Genomic DNA, 19,301 nt, shown 5'->3' on the forward strand with positions numbered 1-19,301 from the left:
CCCTCGCCTTGCTGGGCTTGTGGTCAAGCAGGCAAGCAGCAAGCCTCTGGTAGGTTCCAACTATGTGCCAGGCCTTGGGCCAGGGAAGCCATTCCCCTCCCCTCAGCCCCGTGGCCAGTGCCTTGGCTTCACCATCTAGGAAATGAAAGGGTTGGATTCTGTGATCTTGAAAGTTCCTTCCAGCTGCAACCTTCTAGGGGAGTATTTGAATGCCCTCCTTTTGAAGCTCCGAGTTCTGTAGGGAAATGATTACCATAAAAATGTTTCCAGGTCGGTGCACTGGCTTCTGTCAGGGCCTCACTGTTTGACAACCACTGTGCAGACTTAAGTGATATTTACACACAAAAATGTTTTACTGTGGGACGCCATCATTACCCCAATGTCAGGGGCCAAGGATAACACCCCATTACAGGCCTTCCCTGTTATATGAAGAAAGAAAGATTCATTCACTCATTCAGCTAAGCCCAACTGTGTACACAAATCTGTAGTAGGTGCTATAAAAAATAGGCCTGATCTCACCAAGGGCTCAGACAACAAAAAATCATCCGATCTGGGGAGGAAGGGACTAGTCACCTAAGAGCATCCACCCTCCGCTTCCACCTCCACCCCAGGGGACGAGCCCACCAAGGGGGCAGATGCTTGCGTGCAGAAGCTCTAATAGTCTGACAGGTAGAAAGTGATTCTTGAGAATGAGAGGAAGCAAACTCCCCATGGCTTCTGCCCTTGGATCTACTTCTCTACCTGCTCCGCTCTGTACTCCCTACTCATTTCATCTCCCTTCCCTGTGAAAGCCCTTCAAACACCTGAAGACAGAGCTCTTCCCGTCCTTTTCTTCCTCAGGCTACATGGCCTGTTCCTGCAGCCATTCCTCAGGTGACACCAGTGTGCCAGAGGCTTACCACCCACTGTACTGACTCTCTGCTCTCATTCCTTTGAAGCAGCGTCTGGTGTTTCATCCTGGGAATCTTTCTCTTGCGGCAGATCACAAAACTGTCCGTGGAACAAAGAGATGCCTTGGCTCTTAGAAAAGAACTTGCGCTTTCAAAAAACAGATGAATCTCCAACTGCCACCTTTCTTCACGTATCCTGGAAAGCTAACTGGACATGCCTTTAGTCCCACCCAGATCTAGTTCAGACATTGACCGATGGGAAAGTGAAGAGACTTGCTCAAGGGCACACAGGAGTTGCAGACAGAGTCACACGTGGCCCCCAGCTCTTTTTGCCCCCAGCCCAGTTCTCTGTCTCCTGTGCCACATCAGGGCTTTGCAGTTTATCCAGTGACTACTACACCTGCTTGGTCATCAGATCCTCATAACAAACCGTCTCCAGATGAAGTAAACGAATGCCCAGAAAGGGATATCGACTTGTGGGTGGTCCCACAGTAAGGAAGTGACAGAGGAACCCAGATTCAAGTCCAGGTCCTTGACGTCAAGTCTAGTCCTTGCCACAAGTCTAGTCCTTGTTTCCCCCACTGGCTCTTGTGCGTTGGCCTTGTGGACACAGAGGTGAGATGCCACAGTGACCAATGTGAGGACACACATTTGGCTCTAAAAATCCACCTGGGACAGGACAGAGAAGACCTGCAGAGAGATGATTTGAGGCCCTTGTTGACAGTGAGATGAATGTGTTTCAGCAATGAAATGTGGTCAGCAACAAGTGTTGGCAAGGTTAATAGGAGGCCACCATCCACAGGCTACCTATGGAGGCAAGAAAAAAATTTTGGCCGTCTTGGGAGGCACTGAGCTCCTTGTTTCTGGAAGGGGAAATAGAGGCTGAATGGCCACTTGGCGGCAGTTCTAGGAAGGATTTCTTTTGTGGTGGTGTGAGCCTCCATTGCCTCACACATTTCCAGAGGCAATGCTTGCTCTAACTTGTCTCGTGGGGCTCAGGGCCTTTTTGAGAGGAAAGATAGGGATGGTGGCTGTCTTGGCCAGGCTCTAGGACAGGTGGAAAACCAGACGCCAGTGCCATGAGTCCAGATAAAGTATGTGACACCAATGTCAAGGTGGCGCTCCTAAACGAAATTGGGTGGTGGGTTGCTGCCAGGCTGCCTTCCTAGTGCAGAACTTTCCAGGCAAAAGTTCTTTTAACTATCATTTTCCTGCGGTCAGATCTCAGCATGACCTGGAATCAGAGGACTGAGCATACACCTTCTCCAAATCAGGATTTCCAAAAGAGCCACAGTTATGTGGTGCAAATTTTGGGCTTCTTGGTTGACAGGGCCAAGGATGGACCCACCTGGACAGGCCTCTCCAGGAAGCTGGTTCCTCTCTCACCCCCTCTGGCTTCCTCAGGCCTGAAGTACCAACTTGTCCCCCACAAGGGGGTGCTGGACATAATTCCTCGCAAGAAAACCTAGATTCCCTGGGGCTTTACACAATGAGTTGCTCAGAGCCTGGAGGGTGGGAGGCCACGTGGGGAGGCACGAAGCTTGGCCCTGAAATATTTCAAGTGCTCTGGGTCAGCTCTGTACTCTAAGGATTCTTAGCGGAATTGTTTTGGGAACAGATCTTGTAAATTCTTATTCTTCTGGCTTTAATATTCTCAGAGCAGAGTTTAGGGAGCAGGGAAGCAGATAGAGGGTGGGAGGGGGGAAGCTAGAGAGGTGGGCCTAGCAGGATTCTCAGTGCAGCTCTGACTGAGGGCACATGTTCAAGGCAGTAGAGAGATGAGGTAAGGGAGGAGCCAGGATATGTAGGAAGTTTTGCTAAAAAAAAAATAGTGTAGTTGAACATCAAAAGATTACTGTTAATCACAAAACCCAGACATCTCAAGTTAATGATTTTAGTGCTTTTCTGTGTATGGGAAGATGCAAGAGTCTGGGCTCATTGAAATTAGTCCTTGGATATGCATCCTAACTATCGAGGACCAGTATCCTGTTTTTCTCCATCCTGAATGCCCCTCAGGGCTCACAGGTGGAGGTGGCTACAACAGCTGTTGGCTTGATAGCAGGCAGCATTTTCTCATCCACAGCAAGATCGCAAACTATCACGTAGGCCTGAAGTGCCACAGGGGATACTGAAAGGAGAGATGGCACTTGGGAGGTGGCAGAAATGGGGGCAGTGTCACTTCAGGTGGGGACATGGAAGGTTCCGATCCATGACTGGCCTGTTTTGGATATCCTACAAAGTGGTCCAAGGTGTTTGTGTTGGGGTGAGGGGAGAGCACACTAGAGAGGTGGGTGTCTTGGGGCCACGTGGGGCCAGCCCTGACCCGGGAGCCGAAGGAGCCAGCAAATGTATTATATATAAATGTTTTTAATGAGTTTTGTTAACTGTAGGGTGGAGCTTATTTCTGTTTTCTTCACGGCTTAGTTCTTAAGATGCCACGCTGTGCAAAGATCCCTTCAGAAAGTATGGGTTGGTGTTTCAAGTATGACTGTTCCTCTGCAACCCTATCGCGGGCCACCCAAAGGGGGACTTGAGGGGGAGAGGATGTTATGGTTTTGAGTCAGTAAAGCAAATTGGGGATTGTTGTCAAATTGAACTTTGCGGGAATTCCCTGGCGGTCCAGTGGTTAGGACTCCGTGCTTTCACTGCCACGTGGGGGTTCCATCCCTGGTGGGGGAACTAAGATCCCCAAAGCCGCGCAGTGCGGCCAAAAACAAAATAAAACCAACAAAAAAATTGTACTTTGGGTGTACACTTTCCATGTCACTGGGTTTGTACTACAGAGTATAAAACGATACAGTGGAAAATAATTATTAGAAGAATTAGGAACTATGAATTCTCTAATCCCATCACTGATCCAGTGGATTTGAAGCAAGTCATTTCCCAACTTTAGCTCTCACTTTTCTCAACTAAAATGAAAGGGCCTGACTGGCGCTCTTTCAGTTTGAGAATCATTTTCTGATTCACAGGGGGAAGACCGGAGGTGCTACTTCCGGATGCCTCCGTAATGACCACGCCCCTTGACATGCCATTTCATTCCCATGGCAACAGCTCTGTTTGGGCTCCACTGGCCTCTAGCTCTTTAGCAGCTGCTGCAGGTCCGAGGTTTCAGGACTTTGTTCAGGGGCCCCAGGACTGGCTAATTTCTGTCTTTCTCTTCCAGTTTCGGAGTTTATGCTGAAAGTTCTCTCTCCATTTACTGTGAGGTGAGCTCACAGTAAATCCTGGTAGAGTGTAGAACTCAGCAAGAAAAAGAGGTACAGAGGTTTAGTTTATATGAAACACTGATATGCAAATAATATTAGCCAGGCATTTTGTCCCCCCTCAAATCTCATTTATGAATGGTTCTTGATTGAGTCATCACACAACTGCCCCAGAGGCTGCTAAAGTGCCATCCTAGGAGGCAAGAAATTGAGCTACTAGATATATGTGTGACTCCTGAAAAGTCCCTTCCAGACCAGTTTCCTCATCTGTACAAGGAAGAGTTTAGAATACTGCTATGGGCTGAATTGTGTGCCCCCCTCCATCCCAAGTTCATATGTCAAATTCCTAACCCCCAGTACCTCAGAATGTGACCTTACTTGGGAATAGGGTCATTGTAGTTGTAATTGGTTAAGGTAAGGTCATACTGGAGTAGGTTGGGGGCTCCCTAATCCAATATGACTGGTGTCCTTATAAAAAGGAAAACTTTGGATACAGATACAGACACAGGGAGAACGCCATGTGAAGAGAAATACAGACATCAGGGGGATGCGCCTACAAAACAAGGCTCACCAAACCACCAGAAGCTAGGGGAGAGGCACAGAACAGATTCACCTTCATCACCCTCAGAAAGAACCACACTTGCTGCCACCTTGATCTCAGACTTCTATCCTCCAGAACTATGTGACAATAAATGTCTGTTGTTTAAGCCGCTCACTTTGTGGTATGTTGTTATGGCGGCCCTAGCAAGCTAATACAACTACATCAGTGGTTCCCCATCTTTTCGCTACCAAGAATCCCTTTGCTCTTTGTCCTTTTGTGGACTCCATTTACTTAACAGATATTTATTGAGTACCTACTATATGCCAGGCCCTTCTCTAGTCATTGGAGATACACAAAGTCAAAAAGCAAAGATCCCTCCCTCTTGTATTCATTCTATGTTTTAAAACATTTAGTTGGCCAAGTATAGTAGAGTTTATTTTAGTTTAGTAATAATTTGGGTATTTTCTCATGAGATAACCAGGATTACCTCATCAGTGTGATATAATTAGTGCCAAAAATCAAACGAAGGTGATGTTTTTAAGTAGCTGTTGATCCCTTATGGCAAGTAAATACATTCAATTCATTAGGTTTCTAAAAATATTAAAAATTGTCAGAACCCCCTTTACTACATTTATGGATCCCTAGGGGTTCAAGGGCCTCATCACAAGGTGATTAGCTAGAGCAGGGGTCCTCAAAATTTCCTGGTAAGGGCCAGATAGTAAATACTTTAGGCTTTGTGGCCCATACAGTCTCTGTCACAAACAACTACACAATGCTACCATTGTAGCATGAAAGCAGCCATAGGCCGTGCAAAGAATGAGCATGGCTGAGTTCCAATAAAATTTTATTTATGGACACTGAAATCTGAATTTCATGTAGTTTTCTCGTGTGACAAAATGTTATTCTTCTTTTGATTTTTTTAAACCATTTGAAAACGGAAAGACCTTTCTTAACGCATGTGCTGTAGAAAAACAGGTGGCAGGCAGGCTGTAGATATTTGGCCGTCTGGCCACAGTTTGCTGACCCATGAGCTTAGATTCTAATTCTGCTCTAGTTCTGGCATTAGGTGGTTCTTATACCCCCAAGGGTCTAGGTGAGGACCGGTGAGGGATTACGAATTTAGTAATTCGAACTCAGACCCGGGCTTCCTGCGCTCCGGTCCGAGGCCCCTAACACTGCTCTAAGCTGCTGGTTTAGTCATGATTTCAGATGTGGTCTTTGTATCCATGTGGTGCAGAAAATAGATGTGCGGTCAGCGGCCCTTTCCAGGCGTTGACCATGTAAGGGCTGTCCTCTTATTAGCAGCCAGTGGCAACCTAATTCTGTCAAGCCTGACCCTAGGCTTACGCACCCTTTTCGTTTATATATTTCTCGGGTTGCGCAGCCCGGGAGGCCCATCTGTCCCTTACTATTTGAGTCCCTGTTGTCTCATTGGCAGCTTTCTGAGCAGCTGCAAAATGTTTTTAACTTTAAGGGGAAGCTGGGATCACCAGCGTCTGGCCTGGAACAGTCTCTCTCAGCAAGGGCTCTTTCAGCTCTGACATTCCCTAGCTTTACGGACTCGGTGAGTGTTAAACTAACTCCTCCCAGCTTCCCACGGCTGGACTTTCACTGGGGGCAATAATTAATGAGGCATTTACTCAAGGACTGGGGAATAATGTGCACTACTTTTTTGTGTTTTTGTCGTCGGAAACTGCTTGGTTGCCTAGCACCCCAGTCGTCTGCCTGGTCTTCCTTGCTCGCAGATCATCTGTTCCAGTCGCCTCGCAACCACAGCTCGGCGACAGGGGCCGGAACGGGGACGAGGAGTGCTCGCGCGCGCTCAGGGGGCGGCCGCAGCACCGCCCTCTCCGGAGGACCATGCTGCGAGGCAAGTCCCGACTTAACGTGGAGTGGCTGGGGTACTCGCCCGGCCTGCTGCTGGAGCGCAGGCCTCTCTTGGCAGGGCGCACGCCCCGCAGCCCCTGCCGGTAAGTCACGTGAACGCTCGCGACCGCGCCTGCGCCTGCGCCCGGCGTCACCACGGCGCGCCGCGCCTGCGCGCTGCGGCCCAACGCCCGGCGCTCGCCGGCACTTCCGGCGCGGTCTGCTTCGACCGGTCTCCCGCGGAGCCGATTAAGCGCGGACGCCGGGCCCAGCTCGCCTCTGAGCGCCTGCTGCGGGCGTGGCGACGCCATGGAGCGTTTTGATAAAGCGGCTCTGAACGCGCTGCAGCCGTGCGACTTTAGGTAGTCTGGAGCAGGGGCGGGTCGGGCGGGGGCCTCAAGCACGAGGCGGACCGTCCCTGGCTGGGAGTGGGGCAGGAGGGAAGGCCTGGGCCGACCGGGCTGACCTGCGGTGGGTGGGCGTGAGGTCTGGACCCTCGGGGCCGGAGCTGCGGGCTAGAGGAGAGAGGGGAAGTAGGTTGGGACCTGCAGTGTTTGCATGCCCGGCCCCTGCCCTTCGCTCGGGAGCAAGGGGCCCGGGGTCTTGGGGGATAGGTAGGGAGGCTTTCAGCTCCTGTTTCTGGCCTAGCACCACTTCTCGCTGTTGTCTATGTTGCGATCTTGCTGTCTGCAGTCTTTTTCCCCACTGCAGGGTGAGCTCCCTGAGGACAGGAACCTGGCCTTCTCCGTCTCCGTGTCCCCCACAGGGCCTTCATCGTCGGGGCTTAATAAATGTTTGCTGTACGCATGAACGAATGGAAGGGAGAAAGGGCTCTCCCTGATTTGAGCCTTCTTCACTTGGGGAGTCAGTCGGATGGGGGCTGGTGGCCGAGTAGAGGGAACCTGAGGAGAGAGCGGGTGGTTCTTGATATCTCACGAGGCAAGAGGATGGGGAGAGGTTTAGCCGCCATTCAGTGTGTGCCAGGCTCAGCTTAGGTGCTTTGTTATACATACATTATCAGAATTAAGAAAGTGCTTAGTTTCCTGATTCTTAAAAACGATGAAGTTGACTCACAATAAGTGACTTGCCCAAGATCACACGGTTAGGTCACACAATTAATAAGTGTTGAAGCTGGCAGTTGTCCAAGCCCACTGACTCCAAAGCCCGTGATTTTTGGAGCCCCGTGATCTTTTTCACTCTCACAATGGCAATGTAGGTGTTTATTTTTTTTTATTACTGTTTAGTAGTGACGCTACCAACAGGTATTTTTATTAAGTACACTTAGAATACAGTATAGCCCTCCTAGACTGATTCTAGTGTTTCCTAATGGGATTTGCAGTGAAATCTACTTGCAGTGGAAGTCTTGCTTGCCATAAAAGGGAACATGGTAAGCTCTATCTGCTTAGTGTTTGCTGCAGAAGTTTATATGAAGTGGGTAAACTCTAGATGGTTTTAAGAGTGGGGACACAGTAAGGTTCATCCTGAATTATTTGTTTTGTGTGAGGCCAGTTCTAATTCTGAATGTTCTCATTCATTTCTAACAAGTCTCAGTAACACCCGGCCAGAGACACATAGGAGAAATCAGTCGAATGACATCAGTAGCTTTGTTTTAGAATAAATCACCGGTTATACCCAAGCTGGCAAGGAGAAAATGTCCTATAAACACTAGAGGAAGTTTGAAAAACTAGTTCTCAGAAGTTTGTATGCTTAACTTTGTACTTAGTCCTATATTTGTGAGACTGAAAGTCAAATTTTTGGAGCTTAAGGTAAAGAGAGAGGTGAGAAGGAGTTGGAGATAAGCTACAAATTGTTAAGATATGCTATGTGTAGAGCGCGTGGGGCTAGAAATTAACATGCAGAAAAGATTCTGTTTGTGTGGTGGGATCATAAGTGATTTTGTGTGCTTTAAAACATTTTTGTGGTATTATATCATCTTTTCAATAGTAAACTTTTCTCAAAGCCAGGCCAGATAATAGATATTCAAGAGATGATCTAAAGAACAGGAGAACCGGTTAACCTTCCCTTTCTGTAGATTCTCAAGCTTTGCTTCTTTATCAGGTTAGATGATCTGAATTTTGAACACCAAAAACACATACTTTATTTTATTTATTTATTTATTTTCACACACACACACACACACACACACACACTGTATTTTATTTTTACAAGAGATAAATAACCTGACACCAAGCATTGTAAATGGATGACCACAACAAAAGCAACAATGATTGCAATTACCAAACACCTAACACACTCACACTATGTCATAATATTGACATTCAGTCCAGGAATCCTCCACTGTAACAGCTCCTTTGCTTTGCAGTGAAAATTGATTTGTATATTTTTTGCCCCTGAGTCCTTGTGGGATTTTTTTTTATTCAAACAGAAAGTGACAAAAATTATAATCATCCTCATCAGTTCACTCAGTCCCATGTAATTTTTTTCATCTTGATCTTTTGTTGGCACTTTTATGAGTTCATCAGTCTTCCCTTAGAGTTCTGAAAATGCTTATTCATTCAGTTCAGCAGTATATTCAGTTACCAGAAACCTGTACTTGTCAGTCTTTTCCATGAATTCCTTGATGATGAAACCCTTTTATAGGAACATTTTTGCAAAAGCATCAGAGTACACCCAGAACTGTCTGTAAATGACAAAAGACTTAAAAATGACCACGGTTAAAGACTTGATGAAAGTTCATAATAATGCAATTGACAAGGAAATTTAGTTATTTCTGAGATATACATTTTAAAGTAATAACTAGAATTATGACTTATAACGTTATACAAGAACATACAAGATTTTTAGGAATTTCATGTAATGTCTGAAACATTTATATTAACGTATTTACGTACAAATAACCCAAAGAAAGTTTAGTATTAGTTGTTTTTTTTGTTTGTTTTTTTTTATATACTGCAGGTTCTTCTTAGTCATCAATTTTATACACATCAGTGTATATCTGTCAATCCCAATCGCCCAATTCAGCACACCACCATCCGCACACCACCATCCCCACCCCACCGCGGTTTTCCCCCCTTGGCATCCATACGAAAAACACATACTTTAACTCCCCAAAGAAACACCATGAAGGTCAAGTTTTTTGTTGGGGTCCACAAAAGAATTGGCCAAATACTGACTTTATGTATGTATGCATTAATTTTTTATACAATTTTTAAAGGGTTACACTCCATACATAGTTATTACAAAATATTGGCTACATTCCCCGTGTTGTACAATACATCCTTGTAGCCTATCTACACAACAGTTTGTATCTCCCACTCCCCTTCCCCTGTATTGCGCCTCCCACCCTCCCCACTGGTAACCACTAGTTTGTTTTATATATCTGTGAATCTGCTGCTTTTCTGTTATTTTCACTAGTGTGTTGTAGTTTTTAGATTCCATGTGTAAGTGATATACAGTCTCTGACTTATTTCACTTAGCATAATGCCTTCCAAGTCCATCCACGTTGCTGCAAGTGGCAAAATTTTGTTCTTTATGGCTGAGTAGTGTTCCATTATACGTATGTATTGATATGTTTGTGTCTGTGTGTATACATATATATATCGTATCTCCTTTGTCCATTCATCTGTTGATGGATACTTAGGTTGCTTCTGTATCTTGGTAATTGTAAATAATGCTGCTGCGAACATTGGGGTGCAAGTATCTTTTCAAATTAGTGTTTTTGTTTTCTTTGGATGTGACTTTTTGTATTTTTTACATAGAACTCCTGCAGACACTCATATTATTCATAAAGATTACGCAATAAATTTTTCTAAAATTTTTCTGTTAGGAAACAGTGTAAGGGAGTTTATGTATGTTAGATGAGAATGTATAGCTGAGTGGTCACCAAAGTGGTATGTATTAAAAGATGATTCACTGAAGTATGGAAAGAAAATAGTAGAATTTCTACATAAATTAAAAAAATTTAACCTTATCCCTTTTAGTGCCTGGTTTTGCATGTGTTTTACATTTTAAATAATGAATGAGTAATATGTGTATAGATAATTTATTTTAAAAAACCATTATGCCTGTATGGGGGTATGTGCTCAAAACTTTTATTTAATGATGGATTGCACAGTCAAAAGAGTTTGTAGACCACTGGTATAAACGTGAAATGTTCCCTTCCTTTGTGGCCTGCCAGAAGCCTCTCCTGTAGTGGTATACACAATTATAAGAACTCCTTTGCCTGGATTGTCTAGGGGTACAGACGAATGTGCAGGACTGTCTAGGACACAAGCTGTCATGTTAAGTGCTGTAACAACAGGCATGAACTAAGTGTGGTTGGATCCCAGAGCGATGAATCGTTCCAGCTGGCATAATCAGGAAAGGTGCCTAGAAGAGAGGTTATCCTGGGGGGACCTTGAAGGCTGGGCTGTATTCTTCCTAGAGATATAGATAAAAACTGGAACCTCTTGCTGAGTATTACCAGAAAGAATTAAGTTCAAGTGTTGACTCTGAGCATAAAGTTGGACGTGTGTTAAGGTTGTAGGGGAGCGACACTTGCCACCCCGAAATGTCTCTTTGCTATGCAGATTATTTCACACTGAAAACAGTCAAGGCCCAAAAGACTCAGGAAGAAACTTTGACCTTCCCCTTAATTGCCTAAAAAAATTTAGATAGAGGGCCTGTTCCTGGAAGAGAGCTATCACCAGAGATACCTGCAAAGCGTATGGGCCAGGCGTGGGGAAATGGGGCATAGAGACCGGTGTCCACTTTGTGTCCCATAGACTCTGCATGGCCCAGCAAGCACTTGTTTACCAAACATTTGCTTTGCCATCTTCATGTGAATTGCCGCCTTCCCCTTTGAAGTCCCCAACCCCTACCCGCAACATCCTTTTTTGTCTTTAGCTGAAGGTGGTATTTAAGGCAAGGGTTTCGGCCATTTTGGCGAGTTACTCAGTTCTCCTGGGTCTCTTCCACGTATACATGTTACTCAGCTTTGTTTGATTTTCTCCTGTTAATATGTCTCATGTCAGTTTAATTCTTAGAACAGCGGGAAGAACCCAGGAGGGTAGAGGGAAATTTCTTCCTCTCTGACAAGGTAGTGTGAGGATGGTTAGATTTAAGGAAAAAAAGCCTTTATCTAAAGGTTAAAAGCTGTAGGGCCTACTGCTTTTAAACGTAACGTATGAGGTGGTATGTACGAGGTATGTGTGTGTCCAGGGTTGCTGGAAGCTTACTACGCTTCACTGTCAGTAGTTGCTCATTTGTGACAGTGCATTAGGACAAATGCTGATGTAGGTCTACTTATCAGTAAAACAACGTTAAGGAATATTTGAAAGTGGGGAAATAACTTTATTATTGTGTATTAATCTGGAGTCCTTTTTCATGTGCACACGTTTTTAACATAATTGGAATAGTATACATCAGGGGTTGGCGAAGTTTTTCTGGAAAGGGCCAGATAGTAAATATTTTAGGTTTTGAGGGCCATTTGGTCTGGCGCCACCACTAAGCTCTGCCTCTGTAGCTCCATGAAGTCTTAGGTGATGCATAGACAAGCAGGTGTGGCTATAATCTTTACATTGCTAATATTTTAAGTAACAGTTTATCTGACTTGTTTTTCTTTAAGCATATAATTTTCAAAGCTTAATTGCATTCTTCAGAATCATTTTATTGTATTGTGGAACAAAACTTCCCATTGCAATATTTCCATTGATTTTAAAATAGTCTGGAAGAATAGAATTCACTGAACAAAAAGTGTCTCGATATCAAACTTTTAATGCATCCATGTGTGAAGGCCGTCTAAGTTGTACTCTAGCTACTTAATTACAAAGAAATTTGAGTACGTTTCCTTCAGCTGCATTCAGATTGTTCTAGGCTCCTATTTCTTTGGAGATTCTCAAACCTTGTCTGTACTGTATTCAGCTAGCCACTGATAGGATGCTTTGTGACGGGACGTTCATTAGTTGTTTTCGGTGTATCTTCTCCCTTGCTACCTCCATTGTGAATTCTGTAAATCGTGTACATTTGCATAGCACTTGGGAGATTACAAACCACTTTTTTGTACTTTATACTTCCTTTCACACTGGATCTGCTGCTGGATTTCTAGGATCTTCTAATTTTGAGTCCCTGGCACTGCCCCTTCTTCCTCTCGCCACTGCTTTCAAGGCAGGGGCAGTGTTCCCAGCATCTTTTCTGTGGGTATTTATAGCATTTATGGACACAAGAATAGTTGGAAATGGCTGTGCAGGCTCTGATTTTCTCTTTGTTTACTTTATTCCAGAAATGAAAGTTCATTAGCATCCACTCTGAAGACGCTCCTGTTCTTCACAGCTTTAATGATCACTGTACCTATTGGCTTATATTTCACGACTAAATCTTATGTTTTTGAAGGTAATCCTAGACCATAAAACAAGACATTTTCCCCCTTAACTATATTTGAGATTCTGTGCTTTTATGACTTCTTTATATCTTTAAACTGGGTATTCTTAATTTTGCTTCTTCTGTTTTGCTTTTCAAAAATCACGTTGCATGAAATGAACTTTTTCATCACTTGGTTATTTCAGTTTGACATCATACTTGCTTATGGTTTTCTGTGGAATAGCTTGCAGATCCTTTCTTTTAACAGCCCTTTGAGAGCAAGAGTTGCCTGACATGGGAGGAGGAATTTGGGGGAATGTACCTTTTGTGGAAGATTGGAAGGAAGAGAAAATAAAGCTCCCTTTTTTAATGTCAGAGTCCTTAGATGAAGTGATCAGTTGTGGTTTTCATTCAACATAATGTTCTTCTTGTGTAGAATGTATTCAAATCTTTAAGTGAATACTTGATTTATCACCATGCAAATCATTCCTTTTTAATTGTCTGACTAGTTAAATATATAGCTACTAAAAATTAGTATGCTTTGTTTTTTGTATTTTGATACATTTTGGAATAAAATGGAAACTTTTTTTCTCTCGATAGGCGCCTTTGGGATGTCCAATAGGGACAGCTATTTTTATGCTGCTATTGTTGCAGTGGTCGCTGTCCACGTGGTGCTCGCCCTCTTTGTTTACGTGGCCTGGAATGAAGGCTCAAGGCAGTGGCGTGAAGGCAAACAGGATTAAAGTGAACATCACCTTTTGATAGCATTAAATTGATTTTTTTTAAACGGTAAATGTGTCTGGGGTAAATGATTTTATGGTAAGTGGTAAATGATTTTAATAAATTGAAAGAACATCAATCTTACGGAATCACGTTTGACTAGTGTAAATTTTGATCCTTCTAAAACAGTGGTTTGTATCATCAGTTTTAACTGTATGAGCCTCTCACTCGCAAATGAGAATTTGGAAAAGTTAAATTGGTTACAAATAAGTATGTGAAATTAGTTACACATTATTCTGGGAGGAATTTGATTATCTTGCAACAAAACAATATTTTATAGCATTTCGTCTTTTGGTTGGCTTTGAGTTTTACTCCTCTGGATATATTCAGATGTACATAGTGGAGCACATCTAAACTTTATTTTTCGCTGGAACACTTTTCCTGACTATCATGAAAATACCACGTCATTGGGTTTTGGGTTGTAAATGCGTATTGGAAATTGCTTAAATTGTGGACACTGGAATTAATCTGAATGTCACTGAGAAATTTTGCATAAAGTGTAATCCCTCGTCAATAGAAATCTTTCATTACATTATTTCATGGGGAAACTAGGCTGAATCACACCCATTCATGTAAAAGGACTGGGTTTATTGAAGAATGTGGACAGCAAAGCAAAGAGAGCTACCTGCCTAGGCACCCAGCCTACTCCCTAAAGGCCCCTTTCAGGCCAGCCTCCTGCTTTCAGACTAATTCTGTAACGATCTGCTTTGCTCTGGTCATTCAACAATGGACTTACTCTTTAATTACAAGGTTGTGTGAACTCCCTTTAAATTTGTTTTTCCTACTTTTTAATAATGTATATGAGTGAATTTACATTTAAATGTGTTCATTTTTGCATACTTAGGGAGTGTAAACAATCCTGAAAATAGGTTATTTTTATCATCCAGGAAGTATTCTTGGAATTTCTACTCTAGTCTTTTAAATCAGTGCTGTTATATCCCAGATACATCAATAGATAATGTATCTAAGTTAGATAATCCTTGAGGTCCTTTCTGATAGAAAAAGACCCTGTGGTTTTACTTTCGTTTCCTTGGTCTGTGTTCTTTCTAGCCACTTGGTACTACTTGTGTGCAATCTTAAAAACACACCCCAAGAAAGTGCATATTAAAACAGGAAGAAAATTTAAATTCCCTGTAATGTTGCCACCTGGAGATAACCACTATTTTGGTTTACATCCTGTGCGCATTTCTTTTTTTTTTTTTTTTTTTTTTTTAAATTTATTTATTTATTTATTTTTGGCTGTGTTGGGTCCTTGTTTCTGCGCGAGGGCCCTCTCTAGTTGCGGCAAGCAGGGGCCACTCTTCATCGCGGTGCATGGGCCTCTCACTGTCGCGGCGGCCTCTCTTGTTGTGGAGCACAAGCTCCAGACGCGCAGGCCCAGTAGTTGTGGCTCACGGGCCCAGCCGCTCCACAGCACGCGGGATCCTCCCAGACCAGGGCTCGAACCCGTGTCCCCTGCATTGGCAGGCAGACTCAACCACTGTGCCACCAGGGAAGCCCTGTGCGCATTTCTTAATGCTAGTTTGTTACACACTAAAACTTTGGTTTAAGTTCAAATTCTGCTCATTTTACCTGGAGGCTATTTGCATTTTCTCAGATGAGTGATTATTGGCCGTTTTCTTAAAAAGCACATTCTACCTTTACTTTTTTTTTTTAAATAGTAATAGCTTTCATTTATTGAGTCTTTTTTTTTAAACATCTTTATTGGAGTATAATTGCTTTACAATGGTGTGTTAATTTCTGCTTTATAACAAAGTGAATCAGTTATACATATACATATGTTCCCATATCTCCTGCCTCTTGTGTCTCCCTCCCTCCCTATCCCACCCCTCTAGGTGGTCACAAAGCACAGAGCTGAGCTCCCTGTGCTATGCGGCTGCTTCCCACTACCTATCTGTTTTACGTTTGGTAATGTATATATGTCCATGCCACTCTCTCACTTTGTCCCAGCTTACCCTTTCCCCTCCCCGTATCCTCAAGTCCGTTCTCTAGTAGGTTACTCTTTTAACTAGATATTTCATTGTACAAATTTCCTGTCATTGATAATCCCTAATACAATGGCCCTTGCTGTGAGTGTTTGCCATTACTGATTTTGTTTGTTCACCCCTACTTTTGATGTTGTGGAACTGGACTAAAGGAGTAGAGAGGTAGTTAGGCATAAAAGCAAAGAAGGTATTTGTGTTTATTTAATTGTTGAGAAGAAATAAAAGATTATTGTAGGACTATTTTTTATTCTTGCTTATAGTTAAATGTTATCTACAGTTTAAATGTCTTAAGTAGTTATTCTAAATGTAAAACGTTTTCTTAAAAAGACTACAGTTTTGGTATAAAATTCTGCAAATTTAATATGGAATTGTAGGATACTCCAGATTGAGTCTAGTGTACTGTATGGTAGATTTCTAGATGGTCCCCTCTTTAGATGCCTTGTTGTACTAAAATTTGTCCACCTAATTTCTTCTTCTATAATGTCAAGGTTTTTCTTGTACTTTTGGGATCTTATGCTATTTGTAAAACGTTAATGTCCTGTGTTGGATTGTTTTGTTTGATTTCAGACATTTGCTGAGTAGATAACATGGGTGTGTTTCTGCAAGTATTTAAACCGGGGATTCATACAAAAGCAGATGTAATTTCCTCTTGGAAAAGGTACCCAGCATTTGAAAGTTAGAATCGGATGCTAAGGTTGATGTTTGGGGTTATTACAATATAGACTTGTTTTCACACCAGTTAATATTTTCTTAGGGTTTTAACTGTTAAGTGAGTAGTTTGCTGCTGTTGAAATAACATGGTATTTGACAAGTAGATTTATTTTTCAAGATGTCTCAGTGATTTCCTCTTGTACAATGTATATACTTCCGGATGTATAGAAAGGAAAGCTACAATTGAGCCCTTATATAAATGTTATAAGGTAGGAATATGTTCACTATTGTTTGAAAACTGATTGTAAGAATAACCTCAATTAGGGAGTGTAACTTGAAGTGTCAGTACAGGCTACTGATTTAACACATGACCTTATTCACCTCACCTCCCATGTTGCCCCCCAGAATATAATCTTTATTCTCATTGTGCTAAAAAATGAAAAGTCTGCTGTAGAATGCATCTGATGTCATTAGCTCTTCAAGTGGATACCATTTTACATATGACAGCAGAATTCAGTTTTGAATTGCTGAAGAAATTTAAACCCTCCATAAAAAAGCAAAGAAAACCAACCTGCGTTTCATGGGAATATAACAGAAATATACTGTAAGATTATTTTCATCATAAAGGTCTCATCAGCTTTGCCCAAAAAGCAGCTGCTTGACTTGTTTGGTGTTTATTTTCTGTTTTCGTATAAATTTTATATATACAGCTAGAGTACCCAAGGAGACCAGTAAAAACAGTTAAACAGATAGGGTGTACCCAAGGAAAGATGAAAGCTGGAGGTACATGAGACAAAGAATTTATATCCTGTTTTAAATGCATCTAGCGTATATTTCTTGTCTCCAGACAAGTTCATGTTTATTGTTTTATTTATGCTCAAGTGAAGTTGTACATTGTTGGTAGGCCATTTTATAAATGGTTTGCCTGTGGTACAAGTTGATTCACGCAGCCTCTGCTCTTCCATTTAAGATAGTGTTTGCAAGAGCTGGCCTGAAGCAGCACACTCAAGAACTTGACAAGATTTCTTTTTCCTTTTTGTAGGGGGAAGGGTCACCTGAGAAAATAAATTGTTTTCAGGGACTTTGGGAACCTAACGATAAATATTACGTGTAACCTGTGAACAGATTAAGCCTTTATATATTCATTAAAGTACTCTGGAATTCCTCAACTTAACATCACTCCTGGCCACACTTTCCTTGCCTGTTTTGTTGCTACGTGTGCTTGAAAGTAATATCTGCGTTCCTTTGAAGATGTTCTATAGGTCATATTTGTCAGTTACAGACTAGTCTTCCTTTTTCTCAAGTTCAGTGAGATCTCACTGAACGGTAATAATAGCAATAGCTAACATCTGCACAGCACCTTACAGTTTGCAGAAAACGTTCACATTTTCTCGTTTTTTTTTGCATAGTGAACCTGTTATGAGATTTCTCTTGACCTTGATGCTAAAAGTGTTAGAATCTTTGAAGTCGCTAGAGTCACTGAATATGCTGTAGTCTTGAATAGCGCCCCTGACAAGGGGCAGATTTTAGATGCGCTACCTTGAAAGCTGCGTGTAATTATCCAAATGGGGGGCTTGAGTTCTTTACCCACTTGAATCAGATTTACTTTTGTGAGTGATGTTTTTCTAACTTATCTGGATGGATTTTGTATTCATTATATTCTAACCTGTAACTTGTATAAATTTACCATCTGTTGTCATTAAAAAAGTGTTCGTAATTACACTTTGATGTCTCCTGATTAAATTAATAGTTCAGTTTATTAACCTCTTCATTTTCTTTTACATTTGTTTGCCTCTCTGTTTATACTGTATAGAATATGAATAGAGCTGTCAAGGGTAAGCTTTTGTGCGGTAAATGTAGGCCAGAGATGCTCAAATGGGTGGGGGCTGTGAGGGATGCTGAGACTGGAAGGGCTGTGCTGGGCCTGTCAGAACTGGTGTAGGTAGCAGTGGGGGAAAGAAAGCAGCTCCTTGCCTTGTGCCTTAAAAAAAAATCATTTGGGGGCGAATGGGCTTCAAATACCACTGAAGGAGTGATGGTGGGGAATACCTGTGGCTAAATAAAGACAGGGATAGTCAGTTCCTGGCAATGTCCAGCACACCACTCCCTCATGCCAGTGCCCTGTTTCCTCTGTCCTCTAGGCCACTTGTGGAGTGTACAGTGGACCCTTGAACAACACGGGTTTGAACTGCACGGGGCCACTTATTCGCGGATTTTCTCAGTAGTGAATACCACAGTGCTACACAATCTGGTCGGTTGAAGCTGCAGATGGGGAGTGTGGAGTTAGAGGATTTCCCACTGTGGGGAGGGTCGGTGTCCCTAATCCCCGCTGGTTCAAGGGTCAGCTGTACTCATTCCAGCTCCCTGCTGCACTTTGGAGGGTTCCAGCTAGTTCTCATTAATAAATATCCACTCCAAAAAAAAAGATTTGAGACATCTTAGTATCAAAATGTACAGGTTACGTACAATTGTATTTATATACAAAAGTACAGATTGTAAAATGTCCAGGGAACTCAGGAGACAGGTAATGACAATGCAGAAACCACTGGAGTCACCTTGTGGGATTTAGTGCCCAGACCTAACCCCAACCTGAGTCAGAACCTCGGGGCGGTGGGGCCTGGAAATACATATTTGTAACAGGTTGTGCTCTGATGCAGCCGGTTTGAGAACCGCTGCTAGAGATGGAGAATTATACATGGATATTTTTAATGCTGGACTTGAAGATGTTTGTATAAAGCAGGCCTGAAATGGCAGGCACTTTATTAGGCAAAGGTAGAATCCTGTGTAAATGCTATATTGAAGGTTTAGTTTAAAATCAGAATTTACGGGCTCCTTGACCATCCATTATTGACTTTGCTTCACTATTAATGAATTATGTTAACTGAAAACTGTAGTATAGGAAACAGCCCACTTGGAGACAGCTTAGGTGTGCCAAGAAATGGCCACTGCTGCTCCTCTGATGCCTTCACCTTATTTGGAATCCTCACCGCTGTGGTCTTTGGAGAGAGGCGAAACCTAACCCAGGAGTGCAAGTGAATTTGGTCTGAACAGTAAAGGAAGTAGTGGAGAAAACCAGAAGGGTTTCCTA

General features: G+C 42.8%; 1 protein-coding gene across 1 annotated transcript; it reads left to right on the top strand.

Annotated features, from left to right (window-relative positions):
- The first annotated feature begins 6,662 nt into the window (after nt 1-6,662).
- Nucleotides 6,663-17,935, top strand: VMA21 (vacuolar ATPase assembly factor VMA21). The gene is made up of 3 exons (XM_032620626.1): nt 6,663-6,862; nt 12,721-12,830; nt 13,398-17,935. Exons 1-3 carry the CDS (start codon nt 6,810-6,812, stop codon nt 13,538-13,540), a joined length of 306 nt encoding a protein of 101 aa, XP_032476517.1. The 5' UTR covers nt 6,663-6,809; the 3' UTR covers nt 13,541-17,935.
- Nucleotides 17,936-19,301: the final 1,366 nt, after the last annotated feature.

This window comes from Phocoena sinus, chromosome X, assembly GCF_008692025.1.
Source record: "Phocoena sinus isolate mPhoSin1 chromosome X, mPhoSin1.pri, whole genome shotgun sequence".
Classification (NCBI taxonomy): domain Eukaryota; kingdom Metazoa; phylum Chordata; class Mammalia; order Artiodactyla; family Phocoenidae; genus Phocoena; species Phocoena sinus.